Source organism: Ovis canadensis, chromosome 21, assembly GCF_042477335.2.
Source record: "Ovis canadensis isolate MfBH-ARS-UI-01 breed Bighorn chromosome 21, ARS-UI_OviCan_v2, whole genome shotgun sequence".
Lineage (NCBI taxonomy): Eukaryota > Metazoa > Chordata > Mammalia > Artiodactyla > Bovidae > Ovis > Ovis canadensis.
This window is the reverse complement of record NC_091265.1, coordinates 64,916,315-64,931,188: the sequence shown is the minus strand read 5'-3', so window position 1 is coordinate 64,931,188 and position 14,874 is coordinate 64,916,315. Positions and strand designations below refer to the sequence as shown.

Below are 14,874 nucleotides of genomic sequence, written 5' to 3'. Positions count from 1 at the left end.
AGATGATGAAGATTGTTTTGAGAAATAAAGTCAGAATTATATTTAGGGCTCATGAGAAAGAATCGAGTACTATCAGGAATCTTTTTAAAAACAAAAAATACTTTATTTGACATATGACCAAACAGTTCAAAGTATCCCTACTCAGGTTCAGAAATACAGTTCGTGCACGTGTGCTCAGTCGCGTCCGACTTTGTGACCCCGAGGACTGTGGCCCACCAGGCTCCTCTGTCCATGAAATTCCTCAGGCAAGAATACTGGAGCAGGTTGCCATTTCCTCCAGGGGATCTTCCCGACCCAGGGATGGAACCTCTGTCTCTTGTCTCGTGCATTGACAGGTGGATTCTTTACCACTGAGCCACCTGGGAAGCCATGTATTAAGAGAACATTCCCCTCATATTAGTCCTTTATAATAGTTGTTATTTAGTCCTGTGCTCCAAAAATGATATCTGAAACATTATCTAATTACTATGCTCACAAGCTACACAAAGGACTTTGTTTTGAAATATAAAAACAAAAAATTGAAAGAATTACAAAGGCTGCAACTTAGTTACTGACACCTTTTGCTGCATTTGTGTCTAAAGAATTCAAGTACTACTTCTGCATTAGGGTCCCTGGGTAACTTTACATGAAACTTCTTTTTTTTTAATGACTGTTTTTACTTAGGACTCTTTAGTCCAAAGTTTTACGTGCTAGGATGGACACCTAGCTAACTTGCTGTCGTCTCTGCTGAAGTAAAGAGATGTATTAATATGGCATAGCGTCTGTAGGAGGTAACAGATAAATCCATAGAAGGGGGTGAAGTGGCTTTCTTGAGGCCACGTTACTTAAGCAAAACTGCTAGGAGTTGTCTATTCCATTTTGGAAAGCAAATCATGGCTGACTTTACAGGGTTCTCCGCGCTGGCTTTTCTTGCCCTTATTCTTGCTGATAGTGTCTGCATTCTCAGCTACCAGAGGTGAGGACCATCACAGTTTCCCAGATCCCCCATCTCCCTGTTTCACATCTGTATATATATTCTTGTTTTAACATAATTTTTAAAATGTTACTTATTTTTGGCAGTGCTGAGGTTCTGTTGCTGTGTGCGGGCTTGCTCTAGCTGCAGTGAGCAGCGGCTACTCTTCATTGCAGGGTGAAGCTTTCTCGTTGCGATGGCTCCTCTCCTGGAGCGCAGGCTCTACGGCAGGCTCAGCAGCTGCAGCTCGTGGGCCCCAGGGCTCCAGCTCAGCAGTTGTGACACACTCCCTCAGTGGCTTGAACCGTGTCCCCTGCACTGGCCGGCGGACTCATCCATTGCACCACCAGAGAAGTCCCTGTGTATATTCTTGTTACAGTGAGATTGTTTTCCCCACTTCCTCAAGGGCACTTTTAAAGCTTTTTGAGCTACCTTGGAACAAACACAATACTCTCAGAATACAGTTAAGTGTAAATGACTGTCCACATTTAGGTCTGATGAGTGGTTCCTTTGTAATTACTCTTGCACAGCCCCGAGACACACAGCCTAGGCTGTGGCGTTTCTGTTGATCCTGGTTTTGCTGTGGCTGCTTTTGGTTAAGGTGAAGACTTACTGATAACATGATCAGCAGAATCAGCTACAGCAGGGACGATAAGAGAAATCATTGGAGAAGGAAATGGCAGGCCACTCCAGGACTATTGCCTGGAAAATCCCGTGGACAGAGGAGCCTGGTAGGCTACAGTCCATGGGGTCACAAAGAGTCGGACGCAACTGAGCCACGTCACTTCAATAAGGACTGTGCAACTTGTATGTGATATTAATACATTAAAGTGGAAATCACAGACCTCCGCAGTGGTCCAGTGGTTACAATTCGGTCTTCCACCACAGAGGGGGCAGGTTCAGTCCCTGGTCAGGGAGCTGAGCTCCCACCTGCCTCACAGCCAAAAAGCCCAAACATGAAACAGAAGCAGTGTTATAAAAACTCAGTATTTTTAAAAAAATGGCCACATTAAAAAAATCTTTAAAAAAGCACACAACTAGGAGACAAGTGTAAAAGAAAGGCGGGCTATCCAAATCCCTTTTTATATCCAAAGATCGTAACAGTGCTACTTCCCCACAACCCAGGGGTGTGTGTGTGTGTGTGTATAAGTCCCTTCAGTCAAAGGTATTTCTTATTCTGTCTCCCCATTCCCCCATGCAACTTAGCCCCTTAACAACAAGCCAACAGCTTTATCTGGGATTCAATGGAAGAAAAAACAGCATTTCCTTATTAGATGAAAATGCCATTGGACTCACGCGGGGATGCTGTGTGTCTATATCGCATGTTAGGAGTGATTTAAAGTCTTGCCCAGTGTAACTTTGGTCCTGGAAGGGTTAAGTCGCTCAGTTTTGTCTGACTCTGCAACCCTATGGACTGTAGCCCACGAGGCTCCTCTGTCCATAGAATTCTCCAGGCAAGAATACTAGAGTGGGTAGCCATTCCCTTCTCCAGGGGTCTTCCCGACCCAGGGATGAAACCCAGGTCTCCTGCATTACAGGCAGATTCTTCACCTTCTGAACCACCAGGGGGGCCCCAAACTCTCGTCCTACCTGCTGACATTGGGACCACTGTTCCTTGTAAATCATGAACCATCCAGAGAGACCCTGTCCTGGATTTATGATCTTGAGAAAGACTTTCACCTTCTTGGACAGTAGTTTCCTCAACTACTAAAGGAGGTGAGTGATCTTTCAGATAACCTTTTAGTGCTAACATTCTGTGATGCTAGGGAATACAGTTCAATGCAGGCAATGTATTAACATATAAAACCATTTTGCTTAAGTGTCTGTTCTGATGACCCCAGCCGCATTCCAGGGCCTGCAAATAGCTCAGGGTGGCTCATGGCCCTAAAGGTAGCACCTGGGAGTCCCACTGGGAGGTGAGCCCGGGCTACTGCCCCAAGGTGCTCGACCGGCCAGGCGGCATGCCGTGTCCCCGCCTGCCCGTGGGCGTGACGGGCAGATGTCGGGCTCTGAGTGATGCCAGCCTTGCCATCCCAAGCCCCCTGCCTGGGTCTGACATCTCAGATCTCAGGCACTGGGTCTTGGACTCCCCAGCGGAAGCGGGAACTGGAACCCCCTGCAGCTGACCTCGCCGCAGCGGCTCTTTGGAAACTGCACCCAGTCTCTTCACGTCTCTCATGAGATCAGGCAGCCATCCTCACCTGCCTGCACTCTGACTGTATTTTCTGCCCCGCTCCCCACATTATAGCCACAGATGGATTTAAATTAAGCAAACTGGCCCTGGAGGGGACCCTGGCCCACGCCTGTAGGGGGGCCGCTGCTCAGTAAACAACCCCCAGGGCTGGTAGAAGCTGGGGAGCCTGAGTCCCAGAAGCACCCACGTGCTTGCTTCCCCAGGATGGTGGCACCCAGGTCACGATGCTCTCGTGACACACACACGTGGACACACAGAGGAAGCAGAAAATCGCAGTATACTGACCTCAGAAAACATCCTGTTTATTCTGTGTAGAGAGAGGGGTGCCCGACATGGGGTGTGTCTGTAAACGCACACCCTTAGAGGGAAGGAGCCAGGAGCTCAGAGACGGCCTCAAGGAGACACTCGGTCGCGAGTTTATTCTGGTAGTTTGCTGCACGACTTGATTTTTTAAAAAAGGTATCTGGCCGTGTCGGGTCTCAGTCGCGGCGCGCGCACTCTGCGGTCGTGGCGCGCGGACTCTGCGGGCGCACGGCGCGTAGCCTCAGTTTTGTCCTGGTCTCAACCTCCCTGTAGCACATGGGCTCTTGGTTCCCCGACCAGGGATCGAACCCACATCCCCGGCATTAAGGCAGATTCTTAACCATTGAACCACCAGGGAAGTTCCGTGATTTGATTTTTTTAATTGTGAATCTGTAATATTTTTTTAAATAATGAAAACGTGAAAGATTTCTTTAGAGAGAAGCAGGAAGACTTTGGGTTTCCCAGGTGGTGCCAGTGGTAAGTACTCTTGCCTGGAAAATCCCATGGGCAGAGGAGCCTGGTGGGCTGCAGTCCATGGGGTCGCTGAGGGTCGGACACGACTGAGCAACTTCACTTTCACGCATTGGAGAAGGAAATGGCAACCCACTCTAATGTTCTTGCCTGGAGAATCCCAGGGGCAGCTGAGCCTGGTGGGCTGCCGTCTATGGGGTCGCACAGAGTCGGACACGACTGAAGTGACTTAGCAGCCGTAGCAGCCAGCGGTAAAGAACCCAGCTGCCAGTGCGAGAGATGTAAGACACGTGGGTTCAGTCCCTGGGTTGGGAAGATCCCCTGGAGGAGAGCATGGCAACCCACTCCAGTGTTCTTGCCTGGAGAATCCGAGGGACAGAGGCGCCTGCAGGTTGTGGTCCACAGGGTCGCAGAGTCGGACGTGACTGAAGCAGATGAGCACAGGAAGACATGCAGGAAGACAATTCTGGCTCTTAAAGCTGGAAAGAGGTTTCATACACACGAAAGAAACAAGATTTTACTAGTGAATTGATATTTTCCAAGTTAAAATAAATTTTTCACCCCATCTTGTTCCAGAAGGTTCTGCTGTGGCTTGTGAGGGTACAAAGGCCAAGTGCAAAGGGGACAGCAAGGACTCTGCTGATAAGGCTGTGGTGGGGTGGGGAACCTCCTGGGACCCCCACACCCCCTGCAGTCACCCTGGCCAGGGCCAGTCCCCACTCCCCACCCCGCCCTTTGCAGCTGCAGGGCAGGGCTCATGTTCTCCACTAAAGACAAGAGGGTGAAGGACCTCCCTGGCAGTCCAGTGGTGAAGACTCAACGCTTCCAATGCAGGGGGGGTGGGTTCAGTCCCTGCTCAGGGAACTAAGACTCTGCATGCTGTGTGGCCATAGCCAAAAAAATAAGCAAATAAATAAATAAAGACGAGAGGGTTCCCTGGTGGCATGTTACAAAGAATACCAGATCGTGAAGTCTCGAACACGGGACAGACGCCGGTGCTCTGATGTGACCATGAGTGTGTGCTTGATTGCTTCATCCGCCGTTTCGGCTGAAGACGACTCCGTGACGGACCTCACGCTGCACTGTCCTAAACTAAGACACGGGGACGACACAGCCCGCACGATCGCGCGAACAGAACCGAGAGCCCCTTAGTCACACCACGCCCGGTCCACACGTGAATGTCCCCGGACGTCTCTGCGGCAGGTTTGTGCGTCAAGGCCCACACGCTGGGGGTAGTGCTGGCGCTTCTCGGGCCCCGCCTCTTGGAGGAGCCCGTCCGCCTCCGTGGGCACTGCCTGCCTGTGCCTGGCTCCCCAGTGCAGCCCGTGAGCAGTTCGTGAGGCGGATGGCCTCCTCCACGAGGGGCCCCCGACCAGGGGCAGGGGCCTCACCCCGAGCACTGGAGGCTGCCGCTCTCCAGCCTCAGCTACGTCCGAGCCAGGTTCTGCCTGGGCGGCACCGGTCTGGAAGCTTCCCTCAGTGCTGACTCTGTGTTCCTGGTGGAAAGACCTCTCTGTGCAGGTTAGCCCGGCTCTCCCCCGCAGCGGACCCCTGGCCCACATGTCCCTCTCGGGGGATGCGGAGACTGAAAGATGCAGGGAGGGGTGATGGGCAGAGCACACCTTTTCTGGTCCCCATCACCTCCAAGCCACCCGCGGGATGACGCTCCACCATCGTTGAGAACCGTCAGCTCCCAACTTTCAGCTCAGAGCCCACCGATGGCCCTGGCCCGAGTCAGGGCCCGGGAACAGAGGCTGTCCAACCACCCTGTTCTGTCCGCTGGCCCGCTGCCCCTTTCAGTGGGGCCACTGGGGGCCCTGAAGTGCAGTGTCCATGGGGGTGGAGATGCTTAATCTTGCCACTTAGGAAAAGCAAGTTTGTGGGCCACATGTCCCCTCCCATGGTGACAAGTATGACGTCTTGGTCTTCTCTGCCCTCGAGGCCAAGTGTGGACGCTGGATTTCAACGGCTCCTTCTTTTCAGTGCCCAGGTCTTCCCAGACTGGGCCAGGGGAGGCTGCTGAGGCTTTGACTTTGAAATGTAAGAGGTTCCAGGAAGCTGCAGCGGAAGGCTCCCTGTGCCCTCCTCGTGATTTCCTGGCACTTACGTCTCACCCAAGATCTGTGCCTGGAGACCAGTCCTGGGGGCACGTGGCCTTGGGCGTGGATTCCTGTAGCCACCACCACGGCTGAGGGGTGAGGGATCCAGACCCCTTGCCACTGCAAAGGCCCCTCTTGCTGCCCTTTCTAGTCAGCCCCCACTCTGGCTCCACCAGGTGCGCGCTCTGCACCTCCGGGCTCTTGAGGAGGTCATCTCACTGGATCTTACCATGTTGGACCCTCTGCCTGATGTCCCAGAGACCCCTGATCACTGTGCAGTTCCTGGTCTGCCCCATGTCTTCCTTCCTTTCGGGATGTTTCCTCCCAGGAGGGGCTGCCGCTCAGAGCCGGAACTGGCCTGGGTGCTCACATTCACCAGGGCAGCCCCTCAGCCTGCAGGGCCAGGAGGTGCCCAGTGTCGACAAGCCGAGGGTGAGTGCCTGCTGTTTCCTCCCTTCAGGACACCTCCTCTCATGCGGAGCTCTGTCCCCACACCCCGCGGGAGTGACAGCCACGCGGCGCTCTGCGCAGCAACACAGTGTCAGGATCCCACGTGACTCCTCTGCTCTGGCCTCGGAACATCCCCCAGTGACGTGCAGCAGAGGGGCGCGTTCTCACTCCAACCCACGGAGCCACTGCAACCGGGTGAAGGGCGCTTTCCTAAATGGCTGCCGCCCTCTTCCCCACCCTCGCCATGCCCCCCACCTCGGGGGGTGATGGGGGGGCCCCTGAGACCTCTGAAATTAAGACACCCAAGGGCACGTGGTGCCTCTCTGGGGAGCACCGAGGCTGTGGACCTGGGGGCCCCCACCCAGCACCCCGGCTCCAGAGCGCAGACCCTGTCCTGAGCGCACCCAGTGAGGGCCCTGACCGAGACCCACCAGGCGGGGCCAGACTCAATGATAAGGTCATTGTCGCGTCAGCACTGAGAGCTGGGCGGCTTGCAGGGTAGCACCGGGTAACTGGCCTGGGCTTGTCTCACTGTTTTGTGGCTTTTCTTCCTTACTGGTGTCTGTTTTTTGTTGTTGAACATATCAATTCCTGGGTCGGGAAGGTCCCCTGCAGGAAGTGGTGTGTGGGCAACCTACCCCAGTATTCTAGCCTGGAGAATCCCACAGACAGAGGAGCCGGGGGCCGCAGCCTGGGGGTCGCGGTCAGACACAAGTGAAGCGCCCCAGCACGCCAACACTGATGCCCAGAGCCCGTCCTTGCGGGGCCCACTCTCCTGCCCCCGCGGGTCTGGGCCCCCCAGTGCAGCCAGTGTGGGTGGCCACATGCTCCCACCTGCTCTGCCAGCAGAGCTCCTGTGGGCAGGGTGCAGGGTAAGCAGGCCCAGCCCTGGGCATGGCCAACACCCCCCTAACCACGGGCCGGGTCACTGCACCGACTGCCACACGAGAACGGGACGATGACCCGCAGCCCGTCGGCCCGGCCCCGAGGACCCCATCGTGGTCCTTGCGGAGCCCCCCTGGCTCCCACAGTGCCCCCGCCTGGACCAAGGCTGGAGACACGCCTTGGAGCTCAGTGGGGATTCTACTCCTCTGGGAGTGAAAATGCGTGAACGGGGGTGGAGAGGACATGCTCCTGGGCAGGGACCCGAAAACAAGCGGCGCCCATCTCACCCTGGGGGTGCTGAGCCGGCCCTGCTGCCTGCCTGCCCGCCTGCAGGATTGCCGTGGAGACAGGGCGGCGAGCTGAGCTAGCAGGATTTGAGTGCCCGGCCGGGCAGGCTTTGTGCGCAGCGCCGCAGGCTCTGCCAGTTTGAGCCCGTCTTTTTCCTGCTCAAATGCCTCCCAATGCACCCACACAGCAGAGATTAGCTGATAGCCATCAGTACTGGGGGGGTGGGGGTGCTGGGGGATGGTCCTCGGTTGAAGCCACTCAGCAGTCTGAGCCCCCGAGTCATGACCTGCTGACCCAGCAGCCCAGCCAGCCCGGCGCGCGCTGATTGTGCAGGCTGACGGCAGACAAAGCCCAGCCCCCGACTGGGAAGACTTTATTACTGACGACTCAAAGCAGGAGGCGGCCCGGCCCTCTGTGGACAGAGCGCTTCACTCGGGCCGAGGGCCCCTGTGCACAGGCGGGAGTGTGGGCGGGGCCCAGGGGTCACGGGGGGCCCCCGTTCTGAACCAGCTGCAGGTACTCCAAGTGCAGCCTCTCCTGCGCCTCGAACAGCTTCCGCAGCTTCTTGGCCTGCCCTTTGCTCAGCTCTTTGCCTTCGGAGTCATGCGTGGGCAGACCCTGGGGGGCGAGAGCACGGCGGTCACTCCGGGCACCCCCGCCCCCACACCACACTCTGCACCCAGCACCCCGATCCGTGGCGTCGGGGCCTCTGGGGACCACCCTCCTGCCCAGGGCATGGTGCCCAGCTGGGTCGGCGGCCTCCTTGCTAGTGTGAGCTGAAAAGCACACAGTGAACACACACAAGAGCACAAGGGGCCCGAGGGTCTCGGGAGGGCCCCGCTGTGGAACCCCTGGCCAGGGGCATGGCTGTGCCACACCCTCCGGACCGTCTGCGGGGACAGGCTCTGCAAACCCCTAACCAGCCCCGCGCTGACGGAGGGCAGTCCTGCACACAGGCTGGACCTAAACAGCCCACACGAGCCCGTCTTCCTGGGCAGAGACACTCCTCAGCCAAGTTAAAACCACTGCCGTCCCCGGTTCATGATCTAACAACACCCCCTCTTACGTTTTCATCGAACTTGGAGTATTTGTCACTTTCCGATAAGAACATCTCACTGGGTGGGATCTTCATCTTGGCCAGCTTTGCTGCCTGGAATACACACGTGGGGTCACTGCTCCGAGCCCACAGGGGGGCCCCCACGCCAGCCCCCAAGTTGAGGGGGCAACAGAAAGCCCAAAGTGACACCCAGGCAGGGGGAGGTAAAGGCGGCAAGCGGAGTTTTTCTGCAGGACAGAGGGGTGCAGGGTGCATGGCAGCGTCAGGGCAGCAGGCGCCAGCCTGCAGCCGCCGCCTCCCTGGGGTACCACGTGGACGCGTAGGACAGAGGTGGGGGGCAGCTGGGCCGTGAGAGACACGGACGGCAGAGCGGGGATCAATGTGCCTTCCTTCTGGGAAGGAAGATGCTACCTCTTGCTCCCGTCTCTTCCTGGCGGCCTCCTCTTTTTTCCTCCTCTTCTCCTCTTCCACCTGTGGGACAGCAGACCCCCGTGACCTTAGCTGCCCCGGCCCCGCTTGAGGGGGAGGGCAACGAGACAAGCCCCCTGCTGCCCCCTGCCACTCCCCACAAGCTGCCCCCTGCCCAGCCCTGCTCAAGGGGGAGAGCGACGGGACAAGCCCCCTGCTGCCCCGCCACTCCCCACAAGCTGCCCCCTGCCCAGCCCTGCTCAAGGGGGAGAGCGACGGGACAAGCCCCCTGCTGCCCCTGCCACTCCCCACAAACTGCCCCCTGCCCAGCCTCACTCAAGGGGGAGACCGACGGGGCAAGCCCCCTGCTGCCCCCTGCCACTCTCCACAAGCTGCCCCCTGCCCAGCCCTGCTCAAGGAGGAGAGCAATGGGACAAGCCCCCTGCTGCCCCCTGCCCGGCCCCGCTCTGGACACAGGGCAGGGAGTGGGTGCCACACGTGAGGTCACCCTCAGCATGGCCACCATGAAGGAGGGAGCAGAAGCCCACCCGGCCATGCGGTGGGACTAGGGACGGCATGGTGAGCCCTAGCAGGCAGCGCCACCCAGGGAACAGGCGGCCCGGGTGCCGGGCTGCGTGCCCGCGAGGAGCGGCCTGGAGCCCACCGTGGGTCTGCTGAGTCCCTCACCGTGTACACCCTTCCTGGCGTCCACAGCGGTGCCCCAGGGCACGGGCAACCCCGCCACCTCACCACTCCTCTCCTGGACATCTGCGGAGGCCCCTCCCGGCTCCCAAACGCAGCTCGACAGCGGCCTCCTCCTACAGCCTCGTGGGCCCAGCCCATGAGCTGTGCCCAGCGCTGCTGAAGGGCAACTGCCATCCCATTTCTCTGCAGGAAACCGAGTCCCCGAGAGCGGGGTTGGTCCTGATTCACGGAGCAATCCTGCTCCCAGCACTCTAGGGAGTCTGACGTGTGAGAAGGACGCGGGCTGGGGCGGAGGGAGAGTGAGACACGCTCACCCCCGGGGACGGGGAGGAGGGACAGTGAGACACACTCACCCCCGGGGATGGGGAGGATGGGGAGTGAGACACGCTCACCCCTGGGGATGGGGAGGAGGGACAGTGAGACACGCTCACCCCCAGAGACAGGGAGGACGGAGAGTGAGACACGCTCACCCCCAGGGAAGGGGAGGAGGGACAGTGAGACACGCTCACCCCCGGGGACGGGGAGGAGGGACAGTGAGACACGCTCATCCCCGGGGACGGGGAGGACGGAGAGTGAGACACACTCACCCCGGGGACGGGGAGGACGGGGAGTGAGACACGCTTACCCTGGGGATGGGGAGGACGGGGAGTGAGACACGCTCACCCCCGTGGATGGGGAGGACGGAGAGTGAGACACACTCACCCCCGGGGACGGGGAGGACGGAGAGTGAGACACGCTCACCCCTGGGGACGGGGAGGAGGGACAGTGAGACACGCTCACCCCCGGGGATGGGGAGGACGGATAGTGAGACACGCTCACCCCTGGGGACGGGGAGGAGGGACAGTGAGACACGCTTACCCTGGGGATGGGGAGGACGGGGAGTGAGACACGCTCACCCCCGGGGATGGGGAGGACGGAGAGTGAGACACGCTCACCCCGGGGACGGGGAGGACAGAGAGTGAGACACGCTCACCCCGGGGATGGGGAGGACGGAGAGTGAGACACGCTCACCCCGGGGACGGGGAGGATGGAGGGGGACACGCTCACCCCCAGAGATGGGGAGGACGGAGAGTGAGACACGCTCACCCCCGGGGACGGGGAGGAGGGACAGTGAGACACACTCACCCCCGGGGACGGGGAGGACGGGGAGTGAGACACGCTTACCCTGGGGATGGGGAGGAGGGAGAGTGAGACACGCTCACCCCGGGGACGGGGAGGATGGAGGGGGACACGCTCACCCCCAGAGATGGGGAGGACGGAGAGTGAGACACGCTCACCCCCGGGGACGGGGAGGACGGGGAGTGAGACACGCTCACCCCCGGGGACTGGGAGGAGGGACAGTGAGACACGCTCACCCCCAGGGACGGGGAGGACGGGGAGTGGAGACACGCTTACCCTGGGGACGGGGAGGAAGGAGCGTGACACACACTCACCCCGGGGACGGGGAGGATGGAGGGGGACACGCTCACCCCTGGGGACGGGGAGGAGGGACAGTGAGACACGCTCACTCTGGGGACAGGGAGGATGGAGAGTGAGACACGCTCACCCCCGGGGACGGGGAGGATGGACGGGGACACGCTCACCCCTGGGGACGGGGAGGAGGGACAGTGAGACATGCTCACCCTGGGGACAGGGAGGATGGAGAGTGAGACAAGCTCACCCCCGGGGACGGGGAGGATGGAGGGGGACACGCTCACCCCTGGGGACGGGGAGGAGGGACAGTGAGACATGCTCACCCTGGGGACAGGAAGGATGGAGAGTGAGACACGCTCACCCCCGGGGACGGGGAGGATGAAGGTGAGACACGCTCACCCCCGGGGAAGGGGAGGACGGAGAGTGAGACACGCTCATCCTGGGAACGGGGAAGAGGGAGGTGGATACACACTCTCCCCTGGGCTGAGGTGACGCTTTGGGTGACAGGCAGGTGGGATCACCCGTCTGCAGGTCACCCGAAGCAACAGGCCTCCCCTCACGCTCTGCTCTTCATTAGGAGCTGACACTGTTGCTGTTTAACTGCCAAGTGTTTGCCTAGCTGGTTTGTCCTCCCGTTCGACCTTTACAAACACTGGAGCTTAATAATTCTGTAAACACTGACTCCTCCGTGTGCAGCGCACATGCGCCGAGGTCATCACGCCCAGCAGGCGGCCAGCCCCAGCTCCTGTGGCTTCACCCACCCGTTGCTTTTCTTCTCTCTCTCTCAGTAAGGCGTCTCTGTCCACCAGCTTGACCACGGTGGGCAGTCCTGAAAGGCAAACGGCCGTGAGACTCCTGAGCCCATCCCTGTGCCCACCACTCCCGCCCTCGGGGCCCCCAGAGGGCAGCAGGGAAGCCCTCCCTTACTGCTCCCACAGACCAAACGTTAACCATGCTGTGGGGGGGCCCGAACAGCCAGGTGTCACAAAGTGAGACTTTCTCCTGAGTGTTTAAAACCCGATCATTTTCTGTGCAGCCCAAACCCCAGCCAAGACAAGCTGTCAAACTCGCTGACGATCCACACGACACAGGCTGCCTCCTGAAGGACAGGTCCCTGCAGAATTGGGGTGCCGGGCAGTCAGGCCGCAGGAGCAGAGCCCCAGATGTCACCTTTCAGACAGAGGAGGGGCTGGCGTGATACCCAAGAGGCACGATCCAGCCCTGTGGATCCTGTAAAAGGCGCGGTGCCCTCGGACCCGTCCCAGCAGCTCTCCTCTCGAGAGCCAGCCACACCTGGCAGCCCCCGCCCCCGGTGTCCGCCCATCACAGCCAGAGGACCCACCTTCGTGGTCTTCCAGCCGCACCCCCAGCTCGGGCAGAATGTCGTCCCGCAGGGCGTCGCTCAGCTGGAGGACCTCGGGCACTGTGGGCAGAGGACACAGCTCAGCCCTTGGGCGCGGGAATGTCTGGGCACTCTCCGCTGGTGGCGGAGGCAGGAGAAGCCGACACGGGCACTACGGGCACCACGGAGTGCAGAGCAGACCCCCAGGACCCCACAGCCTGGGCACAGCGCGGGGCCCTGCTGAGCGGCGGGCACACAGCCTGGCCCCGAGGACCCTGCGTGGGGACAGCCCAGCGTGACGGCAGGCCTGGGGAGACCAGGGCTCCGCTACACAGAGGGGGCCCCCGGGCACCTGGGAACACTGAGCCCCGTGGCCAGGGCGCGGCGATCCTGGCAGAGGCAGCCGCGTCCCTCCACCCAGGGCCAGGGGCTTTTCTGAGCCCCGAGGCCACGACCAGCCCCGGGCAGGCTCCCTGCTGTCGGCTCAGAGCAGCCACAGCCACGCGCACAAGCAGCAGGCAGCCTCCCGCTTCCCGACACCCGTTCCGGCCCCCAGGCAGGACTTGGGGGACGATGGTCTTTATGTCTGATTCCTCCTCTCATTCTGCCCCGGGAGGCCTTCACTCAATGGACCGCCCCCCGAGGAGACCCCAGGGCACCGGCTGAAGCAAGTGCCCAGTGGCCACTCGCGCTGTAAGAGGAAGTGGGCCAGCTTCACCGTCACCGCCGCGGCCTGGGGGTGGGCCACGCCTGCCTGGGACCCCTCAGGGGCTGTCCTCTAGGTGGGCTCCTCACGTCCACAGAGACCTGCTCCGGTCCACGGAGCACAAATCTCCCCCCAGGCTTTCTTTCCAAACCTGTTGGTTACTGTACAGCCGCTTTCTCCCCAGCCTCCTCAGAGTCATGGATCTGAAGGGGCTCTAGTGTCCAGAACAAATAGAGTTCCGACAACTCAACAGCAAGACAAAGGGCCCAACTGAAAACAAGCCAAGGGCCTGGACAGACACCTCTCCAGAGGAGACGTGCAGACGGCCACGCCGCTCGTTGCTCATCATCACGTCATGCAGACCACAGCCGTGGCGAGACACCATCACACCCACCAGGACGGCTGTGACGATGATGGACAGAAAGCGACCGGTGTGCTGACAACGGCCCGGACAAATGGGAACCCTTGTGCACCGTTGGTGGGGATGTATAACGGTGCAGGCACTACGGAAAGTGCTCTGGCAGGCACTACGGAAGCTAAGGGGCTTCCCTGGTGGCTCAGAGGGTAAAGCATCTGCCTGCAATGCAGGAGACCCGGGTTCGATCCCTGCATTGGGAAGATCCCCTGGAGAAGGGAATGGCAACCCACTCCAGTACTGTTGCCCAGAGAATCCCATGCACAGAGGAGCCTGGCGGGCCACAGTCCGTGGGGTCGCAGGGTCAGACACAACTGAGCACTTTTCAGTACACTCGCTACACAGTCGTTAAATGCGGAACTACTACATGGCCCCTCAACTCCTCTCCTAGGCATGCGCCCAAAACACGTGAGCACAGGGCCCAAGCTGACACTTACAGACGCGCGTTCACAGCAGCGCTGTGCACCAAAGGTGCAAACAGCCCAAACGTCCACCCAGGGCTAACAGATGAACAGAACGCGGCACGCACGCGCAGTGGACAATCATGGACGTAAACAGGAAGGCGGCACGACCACGTGCCACAGCGTGGGTGACGTTGAAAACATCCCGCTGAGAAGCAGACATAAGCAACCAAAGAACAGGCTGGAAGTGGTCTGCTCCCTGCCCCTATGGCAGAAAGTCCCATCTTTATCCCTGCACGAGGCCTCATGCGGAGAGCTGACTCACTGGAAAAGACCCTGATGCTGGGAGGGATCGGGGGCAGGAGGAGAAGGGGACGACCGAGGATGAGATGGCTGGATGGCATCATGACTCGATGGACGTGAGTCTGAGTGAACCCCGGGAGTGGGTGATGGACAGGGAGGCCTGGCGTGCTGCGATTCATGGGGCTGCAAAGAGTCGGACACGACTGAGCGACTGAATTGAACTGAGATGCAAAAGAAACCTGGGAGAACAGAGTGAACTTAAGAGACGGGAAAGCCGGGCAGCATCCCAGGGATCCTACTGACCCTGGATCTCTCTGAACTTCTCAGGGAACAACAGGTAAGACAGACAGACAAGGTCACGTGCTGGTTTCTGCTGTTCAGTCGCCAAGACACGTTCCACTCTGCGACCCCGTGGACTGCAGCACGTCAGGCTTCCCTCTCGGTCCCTCACCATCTCCCAGGGTTCGCTCAAACTCACGTTC

General features: G+C 59.4%; 1 protein-coding gene and 1 long non-coding RNA gene across 5 annotated transcripts in view; both read right to left on the bottom strand.

The window, feature by feature from the left end:
- Positions 1–3,424: 3,424 nt before the first annotated feature.
- Positions 3,425–5,634, bottom strand: LOC138426829 (uncharacterized). Its single transcript, XR_011251780.1, has 2 exons — positions 4,881–5,634; positions 3,425–4,399 (listed from the first exon to the last, which is right to left on the bottom strand). It is a non-coding gene; the product is annotated as an uncharacterized lncRNA (long non-coding RNA).
- A 2,351-nt stretch (positions 5,635–7,985) lies between these two features.
- Positions 7,986–14,874, bottom strand: part of LOC138426828 (cysteine--tRNA ligase, cytoplasmic) — a 44,108-nt gene continuing 37,219 nt past the window's right edge. For 2 of the 4 annotated variants that reach the window (XR_011251778.1, XR_011251779.1), the window contains 5 exons: positions 12,568–12,648; positions 11,987–12,455; positions 9,111–9,170; positions 8,709–8,792; positions 7,986–8,260 (listed from right to left, as the gene is read on the bottom strand). Coding sequence is in view for 2 of the 4 variants with exons in the window: in XM_069565728.1 (XP_069421829.1) it covers positions 8,126–8,260; positions 8,709–8,792; positions 9,111–9,170; positions 11,987–12,054; positions 12,568–12,648 (428 nt within the window). In the remaining 2 variants the exon portion in view is untranslated. The remainder of the gene's footprint in view (positions 8,261–8,708; positions 8,793–9,110; positions 9,171–11,986; positions 12,456–12,567; positions 12,649–14,874) is intronic. The other 2 variants (XM_069565728.1, XM_069565729.1) reach the window with 1 other exon arrangement.